This window comes from Emys orbicularis, chromosome 10 (genome assembly GCF_028017835.1).
Source record: "Emys orbicularis isolate rEmyOrb1 chromosome 10, rEmyOrb1.hap1, whole genome shotgun sequence".
Taxonomy (NCBI): Eukaryota; Metazoa; Chordata; order Testudines; family Emydidae; genus Emys; species Emys orbicularis.
In genome coordinates, this window is record NC_088692.1 from 68,796,296 (window position 1) to 68,821,033 (window position 24,738).

The following is a 24,738-nucleotide window of genomic DNA, read 5'->3' on the forward strand; positions in this document are numbered from 1 at the left end:
GCCATAGGTGCACAAGCGGCAGGACAGGTTTGCCACCCCAAGTATATACTTAGGGTTGCAGACAGGATTGTACACAGGGCGGCTAGCCTGTCCTGCTACCCATGTGGCTGTATCTACACTGCTATTTTTAGCACGCTAGCTCGATCACAGCTAGCAAACGTACATCTACCTGAGCTGGAAATTACACTCCGGTGTCAGTGTGAACATACTCTAAGTGCAACTTATTGCCCCCAAAACGTTAAGAGATCTGCAAAGGACCCTCCCCGCCAAACCCAAGAACAAACCAAACTTGAGTTTGTGCCTTTTTTTGGTTCTTTATTATGTACAAAGATGACCCAAAGGTTTTGTTTTTCATCTTTAAATAAAAAAAATAAAAAAAAGAAGATGGGGGGAGAGTGTTTGTTTAGTTTTTACATTAGAAATTCAGGTGCTGTCTGTCCTGCAAGACTCTATGATAATTAGAGACTAGTGAAATGACGTCTTTGATATGGACAGTACTCAAGAAAGCAGATCAAACCATGAGCACTACGCGAACACCATCTCCGTAACATTTCCATTTTGGATAAATTATTATTGGGCATTTAAAGGGGAAAAAAAAAAAAAAAAAAGAGTATTTTCACCTGTGGTAGGGTTGATGCTTGCTGCTATATGAAAGTGACAGAGTGCATTAGCATGATGTGAAATATGACGCTGAACTTCATGCGAGCCCTGTTGATCAGGCAATAATTCTGTGTGGGTAATAAGAACTGAAGATCTTCTTTGTCCTTTTCTCATATTTTTTAAGTGGTGAAGTGTCTGAAGTAAAGAGAAAAATCACATTTAAATCTAAAAGAAAACAATGCATTGTGAAGTTGATTCATGAGAATATATCTATGCAAATCCTGAAACTTTTATGGTTTCCTAATACCTAAGATGTGACGACCCTGCATGCAGATTGTTTGAGGTTGTTAAACTGTGCATTTTTTTTTTCTAATCAAAGCCACATTTGAAAGCCTTCAAGTCTCTGTTCTAATCAAAAAACTATTATTTTGTGACAGCATTTGTATAGAGACAGAGCAGTAATAACTTTTGTTTACCAGCAGAGTAAGCATGTCTTAGTATGAAAGCAGCTGTCATTCCAAAAGTTGTCACAGCTATTAGTCTGATAAAGCAATGGATCTCATCCTTTCCAGACTACTGTACCCCTTTCAGGAGTCTGATTTGTCTTGTGTACCCCAAGTTTCACCTCACTTAAAAACTCAGGTTTTGGCTTCAGCCCCACACAGTGGGACTTGAACTTCACCCCCACGCGGCTTCAGCTTTCTACCCTGGGCCCCAGCGAGTCTAATGCTGGCCCTGGTGACCCCATTAAAACGAACTCACAATCCTCTTTGGGGTTGAAACCCACTGTTTGAGAACCGCTGAAAATATAGAATAGTATAAACAAGTTATTGGCTGAATGAAATTTTAGTTTGTACTTACTTCACTAGTGCTTTTTATGCAGCCTATTATAAAACTAGGCAAAATTTCTGGATGAGTTGATGTACCCCTTGGAAGACCTCTGAGTACCCCTATGGATACATGTACCCCTGGTTGAGAACAACTGTGATAACGGATCCTTGAGCCAACGACCTTCCAGAGGCATCATACTTTGTAACACACTTTGGATTTGTATTATTTTTGTGTTACTGTACATAATCTTCACATTTGTCTTGATTAATTCTAAAAGCCTTCAGCTTTCAGGAGTTGTACAAATATAACCGAGGCCATAATTTAAAGACAACGGCTTCTAAAAGTTCAACTGAGGGCATAATTTGTCCTGCTACGTATTTGTTACTGGTGATATGCCAGAAGGGAAGAGCCCAGTATGATTTTCATAGCCCAGATGAGTTTTCAAAACTGGTAGTTTATTCCCTCTAAACTAAAAATTTTATTCAGATACCACTGAGACTCAAACATGAAACACCACAATGCCATCTTTGCAAAGACATTTTTCAAAGCAGAACAGCCCTTTAAAGACATTAACCAAACCAAATCACTTAGAGACCAAAAGAAAAGGTTTGTATTGATGGCATACATTTTACCTGGAGGAAACTGAAAAATCTCCCCAGTACTGAAACTGTCTTCTTAGTAAGCAATGCAATGAAAACCAAATGAGCAGGAAATTTTATATTTTTTAAAGAATACGTCTCAATTATATGCTACTATCTAATCTTATTAAGGGGTAATAATATTTTCCTTACATGCATCCAAGAGAATGTTTCAATGCTCGGTTTCCATGGATGTTTTCACAAGTATGGAATCTCATTCTCCAACCAGAATGAAACCACCAATTACTGTGCAGTATTTAACATCATCTGCTCCTAACAACTCTACACTCAGCTGAGGAGGAAGCAGATTCATTCAATTTTTCATCTGAGTCTTATGGGTTTTATTCTCTCTTTCTTCTTGAGTGATCTGTTGTAAACTGAGTATGTGAAAGAACTCTGACTGTTACATTCTGATCTACTGTATACTAGAAGCTAGACAGCATGTGGTTTCAGTTTTCCAAATCCCTTAAAAATGTTAGCTACCCAAAATGTTAACTACTGAAATAAAAAATAATTAGCAACATAAATATTTAACAGTACCTCTAGAGCATGCTGTATTCTGTCTTTTTGCCTTCCAGAATGCAACAGGCTGCTGCTACTGCTGGAAGTGCTAGTCTCACAGATCTGCTCACCCAGAAGACTATCCTCTGGTAATAAAGTCTCTGCCCACAGCCGACAGATACCATCATGGCATGAAGTAAGTAACACATTACAGACAGACCCCCTGAAAATAAACGTGTCAGGATTACCTCATGTAACTAAATGAAGTACAGTTACACAACTGAAAATACAAAAACATACAAGTGTTAGGCAGTTATGATCTGCTTCTTGGAAGGTTTTTGGACCTGAAACATGTTTATAATAGCGGTAACAATTTAAATATGCTAGCTAATGGCAAATTGTAGATTTCCAACAAAAGTGCATCTGATAGTAACATCAATTCAGATGAATTAACTGAACACTACTATAAGCAAGTTTATAGTTACAGTTATAATTATCTGGTTTGCTGGGTTGTGTAAAGTATGAGCATGTACACTGCATCACTACAGGAGTGAAAATGAAATCCTAAACTACTACATCTATCATGTCTGCTTTATAAAGGAGTTAGTTAATTAACAACGATTTACACAGATTTTCCTTCCAATGCCGTAATAACATTTCCTGAAGAAAAGATTTATACTTGTGCTTCCTACACTTAACAATGTACTAAAGTTTAGATCAGATTTTATAGCACTACTGATGTCAATAGGACTTCTTGCTTGAGTAAGTGTTCACCAATGTAATAAGGGTTGCATAACTTCACCTTTCAAAATACCGTGCTCCCTCTGTAATAGCTGATGACATTACTAACACATACAGTTGTTACCATTAAAAAACAGCAATCTTTTTAATGGTGACCACTCTAAAACAAGCCAAGGAGCTATATTCCCCATCCCTCTTGGCTGCAATGTCAACTTAATATTTAGGACCCTGAATTCAGGTCCTAGAAAGTAAGTGAAGAAATTTATTCTAAAATATTTTGAAATGTAATTTAAGAGCTACATTTAAAATCTATACATAGTTTCTTATAATTTTATAAGGGGTATATCACGACTTCAGCTCTGGCTACTTTGTGCCCTTTTGGTCCCCAGGTGGCCCAGGACCGGCAGAGCAAAAGGTGGCTTGAAGTCAATATTGCACATCTTCGCAACACCCTCCCTTCCCCACACACACATTAGGTGCAGCTAAGGAGCTGGCCTGACAGCTTTTCAGCTTTTTATTAGATCTTCTTATATTTGTATGCAATTCTGTGACTGACAGTGGTTGTCTAAACATTCGGAAACCTACAATCATGGTTCGCTACTATTTGAAATGTACAGAAAAGTTGATACTTTTCAAATAGTAGTAAGGGATTGCTAAAGGGTGACCTATGCCCCAGTCCTGCCAATACTTATACACATGTTTACCTTGAAGCATACAAGTAGTCCCAATGAAGTCAATGGGACTACGCACATGTTTAAAGTGCAGAGAGAGACCACAGTATCTTGAACTCAGGTCTTGTCACCTTTTAATAAATTACAGGTGAGATGTACATAAGTATTTGCAGAATTGGGGGCCTACAATTCAATGAAAATGTGTGTTAGTTCCAAAAGAAGTAGGGAAAATACTAGATGATTGAATTAAATAACTATCATAACAAACAGAAGCTGAAATTATATGTGCACATCCTTAAACATTACATCTTCAGTATAATTCATAAATATATTTAAACTATCATGAAGACAAAGGCCAAAATTTAAACTTGGATGTCTAAAATTAAGGTGCCTAAATTTAGATGTAGGTACAATAATGGACGTGGTCTAATTTAGAAATGTGCCCAAAAAGTGAATGAGAAACCGCTGAAAATGAAGCTATTTTTATTCATGTACCTATTTAAGAGCCTAACTTGAAGCACTCAGGCTTGAAAATTTTGATCAAAATTCCTAACAGGAACTTTCTAACCTGGGCATGTACTTGCTAGTGTTACGCCATGAAAATCCTGTCACCGCTCGAGGATGTGCCAAATAAACAAAGGAAAAGTGAACAAGTGCTGAGCTTTTTTTCTTTTCTTCACTCTCTCGTGGTAGAAGAGATGATTTCCACCCAGTCATTGGATACCATACCTTTAAGAGACAATCATCCTGGGAAAAGAAACAAAAACATACATAGGATGAATGGGCTACAAGTACAAATGTCACAAAAAGGAAACCCAAAAGTATGGATGAAGTTAGGTTGGTGGTGTACATCTAATGACGTAGTTAATTAAAACCAAGTTGAAATGTTGATATAGCATCACCACCAATACAGAGAGGTAACTTATTAAAAATGTATATTTTTAATGTGTGTGGAGAATTAATTTACAGTAGCCTATTCAATTTCATGTTTTAAAATTACCAAACGTTATATAACACAGTACGACGATATGGTGGACAGCACATATCAAAACTGCATGAGCAAAAAACTGACTGCCAGCTTATTTGTGATCAAGTATTTGTGTGTGTGCAGGAAACTGATGTAATGTCTGGCAGAAGGAAAGATCTAGCTGGTGTAATTCACCAATTTTACACCGACTAAGAATCTGACCCTACATACATAGCACTATACATTTAGAGCTCCTTTCCTAGTAAGAAATACAGACAAAATAAGATGTGGCACACAATTAAGGTAAGAGGGAGAGAGGACAAAGGAAAAAGAATTTCTATTAGATGTTAATTTTATAAAGGGATTTGGAGGACAGTGAAGGCAGTTGTAGCACAAACAGAAGAAGACAGCCAAATATAGGTATAGTATGAATGAATGACAATGGAAGAAACATGAAGAGAGCAGTAAAGAGATGATTATAGAGAATGAAGGAAAAAGTGTGGAAGCCACTTATGCACGGTCTGGGGAAACACAGATAAGTCTGCATAGTGTCTTTAAGGTAAGGACATGGTGGATGAATTGGAAGGGATAAGAAACTGGAAGCCAATGAAGAGGCAGGCAAGGAAATGTGTTAAGAGTAGCAGGAGAGAGAATTTTAGCAGTAGTCTTTTTGCCTTTTGAATAGATGGAAGAACATTATTCTTCCATGCTACCTTACTCTCTTTGTCCAAATCTTTCTTAAATTCTTCTAGGAATTCTTTCTACCTCATTCTCCTCATTAATCTGTCCTCACTGCTGTTTAGAATCTCTGTTTCATAACTGAAGCAGATAGTATCAGAAATAAAACTACAAGCCAATTTCTTCCTTTGCTCCTTTTTTGACCCTTTTCAGGTTCCTTTCACCAGATTTTCAGTAGGTTAGACTGACATACACCTGCATTAGTGTGTGTTAAGAGATGCCTATGTGCCCAATAATTATCAGTGTAAATACAATTACACAATGGTAGGAGAATAGCTCTCTCAGTTGCAGGACTGACTGAGGTAGGGAGAAGAAAATGGAAGGAAATCAAGTTTAAAAAAAAAAAATCTATTACAGACCTCTCACAGCCTCGCTAAAAAATAAAATTCCCACAAAGAGATCACAAGATATGCTTACCACAGATCCTGCAAGCAGGACTAACAAAAATGCTAGGTAGGAGGCAATGTTAAGAGTTATGATTAAAGCTATACATCCAATAAAGCTATATGTCGCAACCTAAATGGAAGCCTCTTCTGACACAGAGGCAGAGAATGGGCTTCTGGTACCATCTGCTGCAATTATCTAGTCAGGGAATCTTGTCTGTATAAACGTATATGCACAACAGATGGAGATATGCAAAGAATAAGACTTTCAAAGCCTAGCTTTTGGTCACTTTCTAATCACAAGGATCTTAAGATGTAGTACCTAGCCAAGATACTACAGTGGGCACATTCCTAGTGAAATCACACACACACAGGTCTATAACAGCAACATAACCACCATGCTGGTGACTCAAGGTAACCATTAAGGAGAAGAGTTAAGAGTTGAAGTAAATAAAAAAATTAGTTCCTCAAACTCGTCTTTTCCCTTAGTGGTGTTAGTGGTATGACTAGCAAATGCTGAACTATCAGAATGTAAATTCAAGAATATCACTCAAGTGACAGGACTTTAGATGAACATATAGTTACTTGAAAATTTAATCCCAAAAGCAGTTTGAGAAAGATATGAAAAACTGAAATGGAGGGTAAGAATGAAAGTTGAAACTCAATCTTCACTATACATTTGAAACTGTTTAATCCCAATATCCAAATAATTACCAGTTTTGCTTAACTATGGCTACATAATTGCACACAGTCCATAATTTTTGCATATTATTTATCATCAAGCATGTGATGAATCCACACCCAAAGATTTAGCAAGCTATTATTTGTCCTTACCTTTCCAGCTGTTGCAAAGTATTCAGCATCAGGAGACCATTCCATCAGATGTACAGATACTGCAGTCCTAGGGAAGAAAGACAGTTCAGCTTTAAACCTTGACTGACTACTGTATATGTATTTTTATAATATTATTGCTCCAAATATACAATTAATCAAATATCATTATGTAATATTTAAGTGAAGCATGTTGATAATTTATAGTCATTCCAATGTGTCTCAGCTGTTATGTGCTGCATCCAGCTAAAAATAGCTATAGCAGTTTAGGTTTTTTTTCCACAAAATATCTGACACATTGAGAAAAGAGAATGGGCAGAAAATAACTTGTGGGTTTTTTTGCCAGAGCAAAAGGCACATAAGATCTTGATCCAAGTGCAAAAGAAAAGCATCTCCTAGTTAGTCTGGGACTCTTTCTCAACAAAATTTGAGGTACTTGGCAATGCCTGAAGAAGCAAAGACATCTAATTTCAAGGAACCCCCATCTGGAAAGAAGAGAGCTTAGCACAACATTTTTCAAGAATCAATTGTGCTGTCCTAAAACTGGTAGAATAAGTCACCCACCTGGAAAATCTCCTTGTCTGCCAAGTAGAGAACAGAAGAATATATTGTTTTGGCTGTACCAGTCCCTCAGAGCACCTTTTAACTTGGGACTGACGAACAGATCAGTTCTCATTTCATTTAGAACATGGCAGCCACTCAGTCCAAGATAGTTTGAATGATCTCTCATGGCAGGAAAGTTCAGATGGCAATTTTATGGCCCTAAATTCCAAGTTACCGATGCTTAATCTGGCTTCTTTTGGCTTTCAGAGCCAAGACACACTGAGGTGCATAAATGAACACTCCTATCTAGAACAGCATTCATCTGTTATCACACAAGTTAGGGACAGATAACAGGTGACCCTCTGAAAACATTCTGGGGTAGTGACTACCAAATCACTGATTTTTCTGACAAACCCAGAGAACCATAACAGTAAGCTGAGACTATTCAAGCCTGAGTGATATAAAATGCTCAACCAGGAAGGAAGGGCCTTCCATCCACAACTTAGTGAGTTGAGCTCATTCAAACAACACAAGAATGCAAGATCAGACATAAGAACAAAGAACGTCAGTCACATTTTCAGGATGGTGGGCTGTATCCCAGCAGATAGAGACTCTGAGAAGGACTTACAGGTCATAGTGGATAACCAACTTTACATGTGTTCCCAGTGGATACTGTGATTAAGAGAGCTAAATGCAATCTTTGGATGTATAATATCGATTAAGCGTACAGAGGGGATATATCTATATATGGCATTGATCCATTACTGGAATATGGCAGTCCAGCTCTCGTGTCCACAATTTAAAAAGGGTGTTGAGAAATTGGAGGGGGAGGAGGGGGTCAGAAAAGTGCCACAAGAGAATGATTTGAGGTCTGGAAAACCTGTCTTACAATGATTTAATAAGGTCAGTCTATTTAGTTTACCCAAGAAAAGGTTAATAGTTGACTTGATCACAATCTAACTCTAATCTAGGAGAAAAAGGCATCACAAGACCCAATGGCTGGAAGTAGAAGTTAGATAAATTCAAACTGGAAATAAGGTGCAAATTTTTCACAGCGAGGTAATTAACTGTTGTAATTTTCCAAAGAACATGGTGAATTCTCTATCACTTGAAGTCTATAAAGTAAGATTGGATGTCTTTCTAAAAATATATTCTAGTTCAACCATAAGATATGGACAGGATGCAGTAATTACTGGGTGAAATTCTATGGCCTTTGTTATACAACAGGTCAGACTACGTGATCATTATAGTCCCTTCTGGCCTTAAAAATCTATGTAACAAATACAATAATAATTAAAACAGAAATGTAAATTACACTAAATGAACAGTCAAGATGAGAGCAAAGGCAAAAGTAGAATGACAGGAACTAAGGGTATGGAGGGAACCTTGTTAAATGCAATTGGAATATTAGACCTGCAGGCTGACATGAACATCCCTCCTAATAGACTTTGGAATGCTTCTGGGAAAGCAACACAAAGTACTGCTAGAATGGGAGCTGAAGAGGAAATATTGTACAGCTACTTGTTATTTAAAGAGAAACATTCTTCATATTATTCAAATATACAATTCGACTGGTTGAAAATTTCTTTAAAGGTAAATCTCTCTTCAATTGGGTGGTTGACACCTGGATAGGGTGGGGCCCACATGGAAAGAATATTTGTCTGATTATACCTCATAAAAATATAAGTCAGGAAAAGTTACTAGGTTATAATGATGTATTTCTTTTAACATACTAAAATTCTGGTGATAGTTCTCCCCTCTAATTGCATTAAATGATTGCAGTCTGTCAATATTTAATATTTTTTCTGGGTACTTGAACTTGTATATCCTTCTGAAATATATATCTGAAACTCTTTTGTAAACTCTAAAGAAATTCCATTGCTCTGTGGTTCCCTGCCCTTTTTTGGTTAGAGTCCCCTTCACCTTAAATTACCATATTAGCATCCTACCCAGGTCCCTGTGCACCATATCTTGGCTTAAGTGCATGTCTACTTTTTTTGTGTGTTTTTGTCCTCCCCCCACCTTTTTCCTTTTGACTCCATTCTTTTTCCCCTTCCCGTTTTTCTTCTTTCAATTCTTGGGTTTTTTTGCTCTCCTCACTTATTCCATCACTATATTCAAAACCAGCATTATTATTATTAATCATGCAGCAGTGTGCATCGCCTGTCTGGGAGCGTGCAAACCGCTTGCACACACTAGCATGACCAGGGACAGCTGCCGGTGAGCCTGGTGCCCGCTCCAGTGGGCAGGGCTGGGGGTGGTTCAGCCACGCTGGAAGAGCTGCCTGGGCTGGGCGCTGGCTCCTGCAACCCGACATACTGCTGCTTTTGCCGCTGCAGTTCCTGACCCAGTCGCTGGCCATGACCCTGCTGGTCTTGCTTGTTGTTGCTAGAGCCCTGTGACACCACGGATAGCCGCTTTATATCCGCAGATATAAATTTTGTATCTGTGCAGCACTCTACATATTTAAATACTTTTAATGGCACACATTTAAAATGTTGTCTTTTACATCTAGTTAACACATCTTAGATTACAGATTCACTTACTTGCACTGCCAGACACATTTCCAGTCATTTAGAACAGGGAGAACTTTATCATCTTTGATCTGACTGTCAGGATCATCATCATCTTCCTCCTCCTCTTCTTCTAGAATGTCACTACATGGAGGGGCCCACAACTGCAAGTTGTCAGTTGCTGTCAGGAGCCTGTTACCTGAAAGTGAGTAATATTAATTAAAGTTGTAGAACAGAATGAGGAATTCTGGATGCATTTATATTGGAAGATTATGTAGAGTATCATATTTGACAAGTTATTAAAAATAGCCGAGGAACACAACTTTATGAAGTCCATTTTGATTACAGTAGATTATTCAGACATGGCACACTCAGCTCCAGTTGGTTTTATTAAATTTTTTAGATTTTACCATCTATTTTAAGCAAGAGTGCTTTTCCCCCCGCTATTATGAATACAGTAATATGAAAATAATTGATATTGTTTTGGATATTAAACCACCTGAATTAAAAATAAACCCAAATAATTTTATGAATAACTATATTGATTTCATATTTCCAAAAGACACAGCTACTGATTCATACTACATTTAAACTTGCAAACATTTAGTACACATTATTTAAACATTTGTCATGGCAGATGATAAACATTTGTTCTTCCAATGCCCAGATTTTTTTCCCTTTCTATCAGTAAGCCAACCCACTATTTGGAGCTATTTAAATTAAAACATGTCTTGTTACTGTCTGTGATAAGGCCTTGTTATTCAGTCCATCCATTAGAAAATTTATTTTGTAGGCTATGAAGAATCTTTTCTGCCAAAAACTCTAATTACACTACCAGAAGTGTAGATGAAAGACATGCAGAATTTCACAAATATCACCATTGTATTAGAAACCAAGATATTTACAAATCTCCCTCTTAAAAATTTTTCAATGTGCAAGTTGAAGAAAACAAAAAGGGAGACTAAACAGACAAGTTTAGTCTCAAATAAGAGTAGTTCTTGGATTTTTCCAGAATGTCACAGGATCAAACTTCTCTTTAGAACTTGTAACTTCAAAAGGAACTTCTGCCTTCCTGTAAAATGGGTTTCTATGAGAGCATGAAATAGAGTATAAATATTACTTAGTTGTCCTTTCTGCACAGGTGATTTGTCCATTTGACAGTCAAAGAACTGCAGGGGGAAAAAAATATCCCAGCACAAGAAGTCATTCTTATAGGCAAAGATTACATAGGCACCAGGAAAGTGGCTGTCCAAGAATTAACATGCTAAGAGACCGGTTAATATCAATAACTAGTTAGGCATATCAATTACCAGAGGTACTCTCACAGAACCCATTTTACAGGTAAAGAAGAAACTCTCTTTTCTGTAGTGATTAATTTCAGCAATCCATTCTAATAGGTTGTACACATCCATACCAAGGAGCCTAATTGTGAAGGAGAAAACTACACCTCTTGATTTTTTAAAAAACTTACTACATTACTAAATTACAGCCCATAGAAAATGTCTGGTGAAAGCTGGAAGGGCTGAAGTACTCACATCTGCTGTCTCCTATTTAGTCTTCCAGATGACCACTTTGCAATTTTTTTCTATATAGAAGTCAGTGGAATTTGCTCCATTTAAAATAATCATATCTGGCCACAAGAACCTGGTAATTACCTACTTTCATTTGTAGAGCTAATGAGAAATAAGCCTCCTAACTGAGAAGATCCACTCCCCATGAAAAGGACATAAGGAAGTTGTATTTGTAGTTGTATTATGTGTGTTTATATGACTCTGTTTTCTGACTAGGTACACTCTGGTGGCTGGAAGGAACTGAGGGGTAGAGTCATCGCGCCTTATATACCCTCAGGTACTGAATGTTCAAGTACCACAAGGAAGCGTGTGCCCAGCCTCAAAGGTCCAAGCTTTCTAGAGGGCTCCTGCTAAGATGTGGAGTGAAAAATGTGGAGCTGTGTAGGCAACGCTTGAAGAAAAGACAAGTTCACAGGTACTGATATGCTCTCTTGGACCTGCATTCTTAGCTTCAACTGTTTGCTGCACTGCATAGGGTGAAAGAGTCCTTGCAAGAGTGTTAGATACATTTCAAGTATTTTATTTAACATTGGTATTTTTAAGATACCTAACACTTGGGTATCTAAGCATAATTGGGTGGGGGTTCATGTCTTCTCATACTGGTGTAGTTGGGAAAGGAAGGAAAAAAGGGTGATTCCTGCCTCCCCAAAGCTATCATCAAGCCAACCAGCAAGGATTCATAACCGTCTGGCTAGAATGTGACTTATTTTCTCAGGGAGAGATACAGGCTGTTTTCACACTGATAGGCTTATAAGAAGTGTCTCCCCTCAACCCATACACTAGTGAGTTCTTGGGTGCCCCAATCTGGTGTGTCAGGGCAGGACCTTGGGCTTCCTTGTTAATGGCCTAGGGAGGGGATTAGAGGCATAACACGATTCTAAATTTAGTTTAGAGGGACTGCCTGGTCTTGGGCACAGCTGATTTTGCCAGTTCCCTCTAAACTGTTCATGTCTTTCTTCTATCACAAACTTGCTGATCACCCCTTAATCCATTTTCCACTCACTCTCCTGTTCTTAGCCACTTTAGAGCAACCTTATACTTCATCAACCCTGACCTACTAATCTGTATCTTTGTACAAATGAACTTGTTTCTTTGATCACTATAAAATCAGATGGTACACATTCTCCTCTGCACTTCACAGCTGTAACCTGTATCCACGGTAGAAATATTTTTAACCATGTGAAGTGATACTTTCCATTTATTTAACTATTTCCCATCAGTTACTTTTCTTTTAGTCACTCAAAACATGCGTCACATACAACATCCTTCAGAAGGAAAATGGTAATGTCTTGCTTTGAGATGTGGAACTGGCAAACAGGAAAGAATTTACCCCTTTGTTAAGATGAATATTTTAAAAATAGTTTTCTCTATACAAGTAATTGTGACGCTCTGTACCTCGGGGGAACACCCCGCACCCGCATGTTCATCCTTGTAAAATGACTGTGTGGTATCCAATGCAAAGTTTGTCATGTCAGGTGTCTTCAGAAGGCTCATGACGCACTGAGCATTGTTGTTACAGTAATGTTATAGTAAGGTTATAGGTTATAATTTCATGTATGTAGTTATGAGGCTGAAAATGTATCCTCATGGCTTAAAATAAGCCCAGGCAAAAACTCTCCAAGAGCTGAGAGGCAGTTCACACCTCATCAGGGCATGTATGGGACAAACCCAGCCCAGCCTCACAGGAACAAAGGACGCTGGACTAGGCAGCAACAAAAGAATCTATTGGACTCTCGAGGGAGTCACCCCCCTTCCTTTGGTCAGTTTGGAACTGCGATAAGGTAATGCTCACCTGACTCTGAAGGGGGAGAGGGGCAAAGCCAAGAGGGAAGAAAGAACATGATAAAAGGGATAGACATTTGCCATGCTCTCTCTCGCTTCCACCTCCATCTACAGACACCACACCAAGCGACTGAAGCGCTGATCAAAGGGGAGAGCCTGGCTGAAGAGCAACCAGCCAGCCTGTGGTGAGAAGCATCTAAGCTTGTAAGGGCATTGAAAGTGTTAAGATCAGCTTAGACTGCGTTTTGCTTTTATTTCATTTGACCAAATCTGAGGGATCTGGGGAAAAATCAGTACTTAGTCCTGCTAGTGAAGGCAGGGGGCTGGACTCAATGACCTTTCAATGGTCCCTTCCAGTTCTAGGAGATAGGCTATCTCCATTAATTAATTAATTAATTTATTTATAATTTATTATTAATTTCTTTGTTAAATTGATGAACTCGTATAAGCTTGCAGCGTCCAGCGGGCATAACTGGACACTGCAAGACGAAGGTTCCTAGGGTTGTCTGGGACCGGAGGTATGGGCTAGTATCATTTGGTTGCACAATCCAAGGAGCAGCTTACATGCCAGAGGCTGTGCGTGAACAGCCCTGGAGTGGGGGTTCTCACAGCACAGCAGGTTAAGGCTGGCTCCCAGAGTCAAGGATTGGAGTAACCTAGCAGATCACTGGTCCAGATAACACCAGAGAGGAACATCACAGGAATGCACTATGTTTAAGAGTGAATACTATACACAGTTCAATAACCGGTCAAATTCCAAGCATGACATAATGTTAGAAATCTTAAAACATAACATACATATTTTTCTTATCAGAATATATGCTAATCATAACATTCTAACTATGTTAGCATTAGTGATTTATTTATATCAGTTAGCTACCTAAGAGTGCAGTTTCCAAACTAAGACCTAGCATACTATATCTAAAATTCAAAAGTACTTGGTGTAGCACCTTCATAAATGGTAACTGCAGTGGATTTTTAGTGTGAGAATGTTTTCACCCCTCAGCTCATATATACTAAAGTTTATATCAACCTGTCTATCACATGTAGTGTACCTACCACAGTTGGAGAATTGCTTATCTAATACATATATATTCACACTCCAATTTCATTTAAATAAAAATTATTTGTAACTAGAATCATTCTACAGTTATAAATATTGAACAAACACTAATCAATTTCATATTACCTTGAGGATCCCATGCTAAGTTGTAAGTCATAGAACTAAGGAAAAATTGCCCCGATTTAAGCCACTGACACTTCAGTTGCTGTCGTATAAAAACATTAGGAATAAAGGGTTAGTTCTTAACAGTAAAAAAGCAATAACGTAACAGCACTTTTTACTTTCTATATGAAGTTACAAATGTAAATTTCAGATTTCTATTAATTCTTTTGAAAATAAATTCAGATTGTAATAGATTGCTGAATCGAGTATTTAATAATTGCATTCAACTGATTTACAATGATGAAATGCAGCACTGAAATTCTTTTAGCAGCAGAAAACTGAACATTCACCGTTTTGGTATGATGTTTCAAACAAATATTGCTAGCCTCATCCAGAATACTAGGGACTCGCTAAATGCCGTATCCCTGGTTAGGGAAGGAGGAATATAAACAAAAAATCACCCATGTTCCATTTAATAAAATACTCCTACAGAATGGGTGAAAACTAAGGAAAATAATATTCTAACCAGGCCCGGCTCCAGGCACCAGCAAACCAAGCAGGTGCTTGGGGCGGCACATTTTCAGGGTCAGTATTCCAGCCAGCCTCTTTTTTTTTTTTTTTTTTTTTGGCGCTTGGGCGGCAAAAGCCTAGAGCCAGCCCTGGCAGCAGCAGCACATTCTGTACCGGGGGCACCCTGGGGCCGCTGCGGTTCGCGTCGGGGAGCAGCGCCCGCACCTTATAGCCAGGCGGGCTCCGAGCGCGGGACACTCGGGCTGGGGGCCGCCCCTCGGGGCGCACGGAGCCGCCTGCAGGTGCCGCAGGGCGGCCGCCCCCCCCAGCGCCGCAGCAGGGGTTGGGCAAAGCGGACAGAGCCGCCCAGGGACTGCGGCAGGGCGGCCAGGAGCAGCAGCAGGAGCGGGGCCATAGAGGGCGGGGCGCTGCCATGCGGGGCCTGCGTCCCACTCTCTGGGGCTCCGCTCCCTCTGGGGCTGCCCTGCCCTGGCTCCTCAGCCCCCTGCCGGAGCGGTCCCCTGGCTCTGTCCTCCCCTGTTCTGGCTGGTCCTGGAGGCAGGAGCCCTGGCTGGAGGGACCCAGGGCTGAGGCACGGCCCAGGAGCCCCACTGCTTACCCCGACCCTGCCAGCGCTGGACCGGCTGGAGGCGAGGGGGGAGCGGGCGGAGTCAGCACTGGTGGGGGGAAGCGAGGGGAGAGCCCAGCGCTGGGGCTGCAGGGGGGGCGGAGGTGAGGGAGAGCCCAGCGCTGAAGCGGCAGGGGGGGCGGGTGGGGTGAGGGGGAGAGCCCAGGGCTGGGGTTGGGGGCAGCAAAAATTTTTTTTGCTTGGGGCGGCAAAAAACCTAGAGCCGACCCTGTTTCTAACCTTCATTTTCAAATGAGAGCTTTTTATTTTAAGGGATATATGCTAGACAGTATTGTTTAGAATAAGAAATTAATTCTGATTTCTCACTATACAAATATTTGAACTATATATGTGTCTAACATGAACATATTTCTCAGTTAATCTCCCTTGTTCCATTCTAATGGGGCTTTAACAAGTGGTAGGCATATTTTTATCTGCTCCAACAAAACAAGACATAGTTTAATCATGTAATACATACTTACACAATTTCTTTTGTGAGAATTTATACCAAGGGGTTCAAAAATACAAATGGCATTTCCATATGATGCTGCAATCTGGAACAGATTGAATGAGTAAAATGTTAAGACTCAGGAAAAAAGCATAATAGAACTCTCTAGAATTCACAGATACTCATTGAATTTCCAATAAATTTGTAAGTGTAGGTGCTAAAGGAAAGCAAAATTCGTACAAACATCACTTAGTGGTGTTGTACGTAGAATTGATTGCTTTTAAAAAACATCGAAGAATACATAATTTGTTTATTTTGAGTAATCCCAGGTTAAAGATCTAAATGTAAACAAGAGAGACCCTGAGTACAAAAGGACATGTGCTAACTCCTGTTAATCTGCTATTACTTCAGGGTAGCTACTGTTAATGCACAATGGAAAGCTGATGCCTTTGCTCTTTCTGCTCTTGCTCTACTTCACAGAAAACTAGTAAATTAATGATCAGTGTTTGGGTCCTCAGTGTGATTCCAAGTTCCATTTCCTATCACTAAATATTAAATACAAGAATACAGGAGCAAGTGTTATTCTGTTACTGCTGGGTTCAATAAATTTTGAGGAAAAGTCTGGTATATGGAAACGGAATACTGAACATATTATTGGAAACTTACTAGCATACTTCAAGTAGGATTCCTTAGTTTCTCCAATCCAGGGCCGGCTCCAGGCACCAGCCGACCAAACACGTGCTTGGGGCGGCACCTTAGAAGGGGCGGCCAATGTTGGGGTGGCGGGGGGCGCTCGCGGTGTTTTTGTGGGGGTTTTTTTGTTTGGCGGGGCGGCGCTCGAGGGGTTTTTTTTTGTTTATTTTTGTTTCGGCCGGGCAGCGCGGGGGGTGTTTCGGCTGCGCGGCGCTGGGGGGGGGGGGCGCGGGGGGTTGGGCGGCCCAGCGCGGCGCACCGGGGGTTTGGGCGGCCCAGCGCGGCGCACCGGGGGTTTGGGCGGCCCAGCACAGCACTCAGGGAGAGGCGGGGGTTTGGCTGGCCCAGCGCGGTGCTGGGGGAGGGGAGTTGGCTGCGCGGCGCTCGGTGGGGGCGGGGGTTTGAGCGGCCCGGCGCTCCGGGGGTTTGGGCGTCCTGGCACGGCGCTCGGGGGGGGGTGACGGGGGTTTGGGCGGCCTGGCCCGGCGCTCGGGGGGGGGGGGGGTTCGGTGGCGCGGCGCTGGGGGGTGCGCGGTGCGGCGCTCTTCTTTTTTGCTTGGGGCGGCAAAACAGTTAGAGCCAGCCCTGCTCCAATCCATTTCTTTCACAGAAAATCCACATCTACAAAAGACCTTTTTTTTTGTTGGGAATATGTCTGATCATTGTGCTTATCTGCACTTCAAAAATGACTGGACTGTTTTTTTAAAGTCTACATTTTACTTAAGATGATACATTAGGAGCTCTTTAAATACTTCCAATTTAGGACTCTAGTCTCCCCTGCAAGTTTTAACCCATTTTCCTAACAACTCCTATCAACCCCCCAAGTTTCATCTCACTTAAAAACTACTAAATCAGACATAAAAATACAAGTGTGTCACAGCACACTATTACTGAAAATCGCATACTTTCTCATTTTTACCATACGATTATAAAATAAATCAATAGGAATATAAATATTGTACTTCGAGCAGTATAAACAAGTCATTGTCTGTCTGTATGAAATTTTAGTTTATACTGACTTTGTTAGTGCTTTTTATGTAGCCTATTATAAAACTAGGCAAATATCTAGATAAGTTAATATACCCCCTGGAAGATCTCTGTGTACCCCAGAGGTACAGATACCCCTGGTTGAGAACCACTGCCTCAAAACACACAGAAGAGGCAAGGAGTTCAAATCCCTTGGACCTAAAATACCGCAGGATCCACATGGATTTCGGGACCACCAGAAAAACATTCTTAATCTTTCCTTTCCCTGGGTATTGCGGCTCTAGTGGAGCTGCAATATCAGGGATTCCCTAGCAGTAGCTGCCCTGCAACGCTGCCTAAGGCAGGGGTGGGCAAACACAGCTCGCGGGCCACATTTGGCTCGCTAGGCGATTTAATCCGGCCCTCGAGGTCCTGCTGGGGAGCAGGGTCTGGGGCTTGCCCCTCTCCTGTGCTCCAGCCAGGAAGCAGGGTCGGCGGCCGCTCTGCACGGCTCCGCGCCACTCCCAGAAGCAGCGGCATGTCCCTCCTCCGGCTCCTACGTTTAGGGGCAGCCAGGGAGCACCGCATGCTGACCCTGCAGCTCCCATTGGCTGGGAACTGAAGCCAGTGGGAGTTGCAGCGGTGGCACATGCAGACGGGGCAGCGCACAGAGCCACTTGGCCACACCTCTGCATAGGTGCTGGAAGGGGGACATGCTGCTGCTTCTGGGAGCTGCTTGAGGTAAGCACCGCCCAGAGCCTACACTCCTGAGCCTGTCCTGTGCCCCAACCCCCTGCCCAGCCCTGATCCCCATCCCGCCCTCCTAACCCCTCAATCCCAGCCTGGAGCACCCTCCTGCATCCCAAACCCCTCATCCCCAGCCCCACTCCAGAGCCTGCACCCCCAACCCGAGCCCCTAACTAACCCACCGCACCCCAACCCCGTACCTCATCCCGGAGCCCCCTCCCATGCCCTGAACTCCTCATTTCTGGCCCCACCCCAGAGCCCACACTCCCAGCCAGTGCCCTCATCCCCTCCTGCACCCCAACCCCAATTTTGTGAGCATTCATGGCCCACCATACAATTTCTATACCCAAATGTGGGCCTCAGGCCAAAAAGTTTGCCCACCCCTGGCCTAAGGCCTTGTCTGTCTATATTACAACCAAATTTGTAATATGGTCAGTTGTGTCCACATAAAACTTGGTCAATACTCAGTTGTAACTGTGCTGGAAATCATACAGGGTCTGCACAGTTATCAGGATTCACTATGCTAGTACACACATTAAAAATTTCTAGGTACTTTTAAAAAACATGCACACTTGCACACTTCCGAGGACACATACATAAATGGTTTCGTTGTTCCTTAGCTAGAAATGTAGCTTTTTTTTAGCCACTTTAGACAGTACAGGAGGCATGGCCAGTAATAATACGTAGTTTATAATCAGTTGTGCTACATTTAAACTATGCCATTAAAAGGGAACCTAAGCCATGGAATTCTTTTAATGTTTCAAAGCACATGCTATTTTAACTGCACACTTCCAAGAGAAGTGCTTCCTATCTCTTGTATTAGATTTTTAAAGTTTTACTATAAAGTGCTTTTTTGGCAGCAGTCTGTCATAAGCAGTGGCTCACACACACATATCTGGTGCACTACAACCACATTTATTGAAATAATTTATTTATAAATGTTCTTTTTTTCAGTGTTGTTTGAGAAATAAATATGATTATATACGCTGAAATAAATGTAATTGTATTCAATGCAAATAAATTGTTATGGAAAAATTACTTGCATGTAATCATTTTCATTTCCTTGAGCCACATGGTCCCATGATTTGAGCACCAAAAATACAGCCACTTTTGACAAAACTTACATTCAAATTGTACACACAAGCCAAAACCACTTACTTGACATGTCAATATACTGACATGCCAATTTACAACATCAAGTTGGTTCTATGGAGAAAATCTGCAAACTCCAAAAAGGGGCATAATATGAATAAATATGTGTTGGGGGATAGGAGAGGAGGAATACTATATACGTTACCCTGCAAAACGAAGTAGTGTAAATTACCACAGAAAACTAGTATCCATTTCACTCTGTTTTAAGTAACATTTAACTTGCTGTTGAAAGAAATACACATTTTTGGTGCAGCAAAATATAAAGGTTTTAGTTGATGTCTAAAGTATCCAAGAACCATTTGCAAACAAATTAGAGAGTATGATCTTCATCCCAGAATATATTATGTTCAGAAAAGTTTGCTGTACCTTTTCACATTTTGTGAGACCCCTTATAAAATGGGGTCTGAACCTTTTTACTAAAAAGGAAAGCATGTGGCTTTCAGAATTTGTTACTTTCGGAATTAGCCATTGATGCATCCCTTGCTGATATGCAAACACATACAAATCTTAAACTTTTTAAAAGTGGCATAAATTATCTGAACATGAAGAGCTTTATTTCTACTTTTAAATAGTGGGAAAAAAATAAAAAATAGAAACATATTCAGGTAGCTGAAAAAGGGCCAAATTCAGTTTTATCAAACTTTCAAAAAATAAATCACCATTGGGCTGAAACAAGGATCATTACTTTTAACCAAAAAGAGTTATTTAGAAAGTTATAAGTATCTAAAAATAGGTCCTTAGCATGAAATTACCACCTCAGCAATAGCATCAACATGCCAAACAGTTTCTGTTCATACATTTCATTTTTTAAACTTTATTCAGACTCATTAAAGACCTTACCCTGCCTTGCTGTTGGGAGCACTCCACACAGCTGACTTGGATGTTTCCATGCTTAGCACCAGGAATAATCTGCACACATTCAAAGTCGTTTGCCAGAATAACAATATCACAGCCTGAGCCATATGCCTGTAATAGTTTTAAAAATATATATAATCTAATGTTGATCCACAATGGTTACATTTCAGTAAATTAGTTTTAGAATTATTACATTTTTTTCAAAGTGCATTATGATCATGAATACACACTTAAATTTCTACCTCAATGCACACTAGTAAAGTACATTAGATTAACACACGCAGTTTACTCCTGAGAGCATTCTGCGCCAAAAACTTAAAAATTCTGAACCAAAAAATTAAAAATTCTGCACACAATATTTTAAAATTCTGCAAATTTTATGTTAAATAAACGTGGAGGCTCCAGCATGGCATTGGGGAGCACCGGCTGCATAGAGGTGGGAGATCACTGTGCAGCTCCCCCCGGGACACGGACTCAGTGGTGAAGCTTCATCCAACCCTGACACAGTGCAAGGGCCGGGCCTGCCCCAGAAACACCCCAGGGCCCTTACTCTCCATGCCAGGTGCAGCATGTGTGGGCAGGCAGGATCAGCAAGGCAGGATCCAAATGTGGAGGGGCTTAGTGTGGGGGGGAGGGAGGGATCCAGGTGTGAGTTGAGAGGGTTCTGGGTGGGGCAATCTGGGCGCGGGAGGCTCAGCGGGGGATCTAGATGCACAGGGGCTCGTTGGAGGGTTCTGGGTGCAACGGTAATGGGACTCTGCAGGGGGGTCCACGTGAAGGTGGTTGGGGCTCGAGGGGGGTCTGAGTGTGGGGGGGATAGAACTTGGCAGGGGAGTCTGGGTGTAGGGGCTCAGTGGGGGGGTCCTAATGCTGGGGGAGTGGGGCTCAGTAGGGTGGGGATCCAGGTGCAGGTGGCTCATTGGGGTGGTCCAGGTGCAAGGAGAGTCGGACTTGTTGGGGGGGGCGGTTCTGGGTGCGGGGGGAGTGAGGCTCAGCGGGAGGGTATGAGGGGGTCTGGTTGCACAGGGGTTGGGTGGAGGGTTGGGTGGATGGGGGAGCAGCTCCCTGTACAGGGATCCCTCCCCCGCAGTAAGGAGTGATGGGTGCAGTAAGCGTGGGGGGGGGGGGGGAGAGGAGAGGAAGTTTTCAGAGCTTCCTACCGCCAGGGGAGAAATCTGGGGGTGGGTCTGACACAGCCCTGGATGCTGCAGAGCATCCAGGGCTGTGTCAGACCCATCCTCAGATTTCTCTCCCAGCTATAGGAAGAAGCTGTTGGAAGAGGAAGTCCCATCCTCCACAGCACAGCTGGGACTAGCAGCTGAGCCTGGCACAGAGTAAGAGCCACTAGCTGGGACTTCCCCTGTCCCACAGTGATTTACCTCTCTGCCGGCTGCCCTGGACACCCGAAACATACTGCTGGGGAAGGTCGCATGACCACTCTTGTGGCTTCCCTTTGCTTCCCCGTCAGAAAGTCATTTTTCTGCAGGGAAACAAAAATCTGTGGGGGACATAAATTCTGCACATGCGTAGTGGTGCAGAATTCCCCCAGGAGTAACAGTTTGCTCCTCACCCCTACTACAGCTGCTTTGTGCTGATCCAGCTGGCTCAACCAGCCCCCTGAATATTATCTCAGCCAAGGTGGTATAGAGCCATAGTAACTGTTATTATGCAACCCTTCCACATTGGTGCAGGAAGCATGGAAGAGGAAAGGGAGGTGGTGGGGGTATGTCTACACCTCAGTAATCCTCAACTGCAGGAATGTCCAGTAGGGGGTGGGCAAAGAAAACCATATGTAAATCAGAGCCATCAGACCTACAATTGAGTACAGCTCAGCAGGACGGGATGATCTGGGATGGCTCAATTAGGCTCTGATTCTGCACCACAGAATTCAATGGGAGTTTTGCCATTGACTTCAATGGAAGCAGTATCAAGTCCTACAGACTTTTAAAATAGTACTCTCTCAGACCCAACCAATGAAGTCACACTATATGACAAATGTAAATTAAACTAATGGTATATTACATCTTTCTTGCTTTCTTCCTGTTTAATACATAAACATGCATCTGAATAAAATTAAATATTAGAATTGAACATAGTATAGAAACCTCTTAATTTCTTTCTCACTGCAACTATAATAAGAAACAGTAATATTTGTAGTTTCTAAATGGGCATACATACACCACTTCCTGTTTTGTAATTTTGTCAATGATTTTGCATCTTCTATACTACAGATGTAAAAAAAAGTGCAAGAATACTGAACTATAACATCCTGTACCTTGCTACATCATTTCATAACCAATATTCATTGTTTTATAACAGATTACATTATATAAGTAGAATTGGCAAAACAGACAAGTGATTTGCATTCAACAATTTAATATGGCCCCTTTATAGGCTATGTATAATCATAAACAACTAATTGTGAATTATATAATTGCAATTCTATCATTTTGGTGATGTCAAACTACAAACAGCCACTTGAATTTTTCTTCTTGTGTGGTCACCAAACTCCTTAGGATGAAATTACAGACCATCCCACATTCTCTCAATTCAAAATGTGTCTTTTATTTTACATTAATCCTTCCCCCTTTTACTTCTCCAGCAGGACTAGCCCCAGAACACTTCTTATCAGCAGAATCTGCCTGATATCATGACCGTGAATTATCAGAATGTGTTAGTGAGAGGAATGGAAGTGCCTTCACACCTGTGAATTATATAGCTTTGTATTATAAGTGTGAAATACAGATACAGATTTATGTGTATAAATTAAGTCTAATATAAAAATGGATAAAATTCATCTTATTAAAGCAGAATTTTCTATTCTGTTTTCAAGGGAAAACAATGGTATTCTTCTCCTGCATGACTTTTTAAAAGAAGCTTCCATTAATTGTTTACCATTTCCCTCTAAGACCATATTCAAAGATTTGTGCTCTGTTTCTAAAATGGCAATGTGGTCATTATAGATAGGACTTCCCACGGTTCTTTTTAGAAATGAAAATAGTGCATAAAGACAGGAATAAAATGTACCCTTCATTACATAATTCTACTACTGCTGATTTTTAAAGCAAACACAGACACTAAAAAGTACAGCTGATCTCCATTCTTTTCAGAAAGTTACAGTTATGAGGGGGAAAAAACAGACAAAAGAATAGCTAATTGAAAAGCTGTAAATTCCCTTGGATTAAAAAAAATGGAATAAAAACAAATATTGAAAAATAATTACCTCAAGAATTAAATTCTGAATTGATTTCTCCTTTTAATTTTTTTAATGTATAAGGAGTCTCAGATGACTTTTCAAAAAAGGCCAACGATTGTTTTTTTTTCAGATTTGTTTATTATTTAATTTGTATGGGGGTAAATATAGATTATTTTCTTTTACTATTTTTAAAAGTGAAGCTTCTATTGATTACATACTCCAAGTATCTCACTTTTGGGATTTTCTGGGTTCTAATAAGTATACTTTATTAGCAGAGTGTAGAACAACAAACAAAAGCTTACTTCAGGAATCATGTATAATATATTGCATCTTGCACAGTACAAAACGCACATACCATATGGTCTGTCCAAGAAAATGTTATCAGACAATGGCTTGCTTGTCTCTGGTAGGAAATGACTATCTTTATGTCTGCCAGCTTTTCACCTGTTATGGAGCCCTGGTCACTCTGAATGATCTGTTATACTTAACCACATCATAGCATCTGTGTCACACAATGTCAGTTCCTCACATCCGCTTAAACTAAATAGCTTTTATAAACACAAACTAACCACAAGTTCCATTTCCTGAAAATAAATAAGTTTTCTATTGACTCCACTATAGTATCTAGCCAATTAGTTTAAAATTAGCAATACCCTAGCCCTTATCAATTATTTTCTAACCATTTGTCTATATTTACCCATGTATCTTTTGAAGTTGTACCTTTACAAACATAGCTTATTTTACAGCCCAGATTTAAACTGTTTTATCAAGTTAACTTCCCTCTTGCTTCTTTCATATTAGAATTCAACGACTGATCAATTCCAAGTTAGTTCTAATGGTGTACAAAGCGGATTAAATTCTGGCCCCACTGACACCAATGGGAGCGCAAAGAATGTGAAGATTCTGGAGCTCATCTCATGTCTGCAGAAACACAGACAATGGCCTTAGATAACTTGATCACCAGTACTTAAGGGGACAATACAGATGTCAAGGCCTCTAACCAGGTTGGAAGAGGGTCTTCAGATGGGGAACTCTGAAACAAAAGATTTGGAAACTGTTAAAAGCACA

General features: G+C 40.8%; 1 protein-coding gene across 7 annotated transcripts in view; it reads right to left on the reverse strand.

The window, feature by feature from the left end:
* The window catches only part of DMXL2 (Dmx like 2), a 119,754-nt gene that overhangs the window by 80,613 nt on the left and 14,403 nt on the right, over window positions 1-24,738 (reverse strand). For all 7 annotated transcript variants that reach the window (XM_065412499.1, XM_065412497.1, XM_065412495.1 and 4 more), the window contains exons 2-9: window positions 20,460-20,585; window positions 16,096-16,167; window positions 14,500-14,578; window positions 9,991-10,156; window positions 6,905-6,971; window positions 4,551-4,729; window positions 2,610-2,793; window positions 621-795 (exon numbers count right to left, since the gene is read on the reverse strand). In XM_065412499.1, the coding sequence (XP_065268571.1) occupies window positions 621-795; window positions 2,610-2,793; window positions 4,551-4,729; window positions 6,905-6,971; window positions 9,991-10,156; window positions 14,500-14,578; window positions 16,096-16,167; window positions 20,460-20,585 (1,048 nt within the window). The remainder of the gene's footprint in view (window positions 1-620; window positions 796-2,609; window positions 2,794-4,550; window positions 4,730-6,904; window positions 6,972-9,990; window positions 10,157-14,499; window positions 14,579-16,095; window positions 16,168-20,459; window positions 20,586-24,738) is intronic.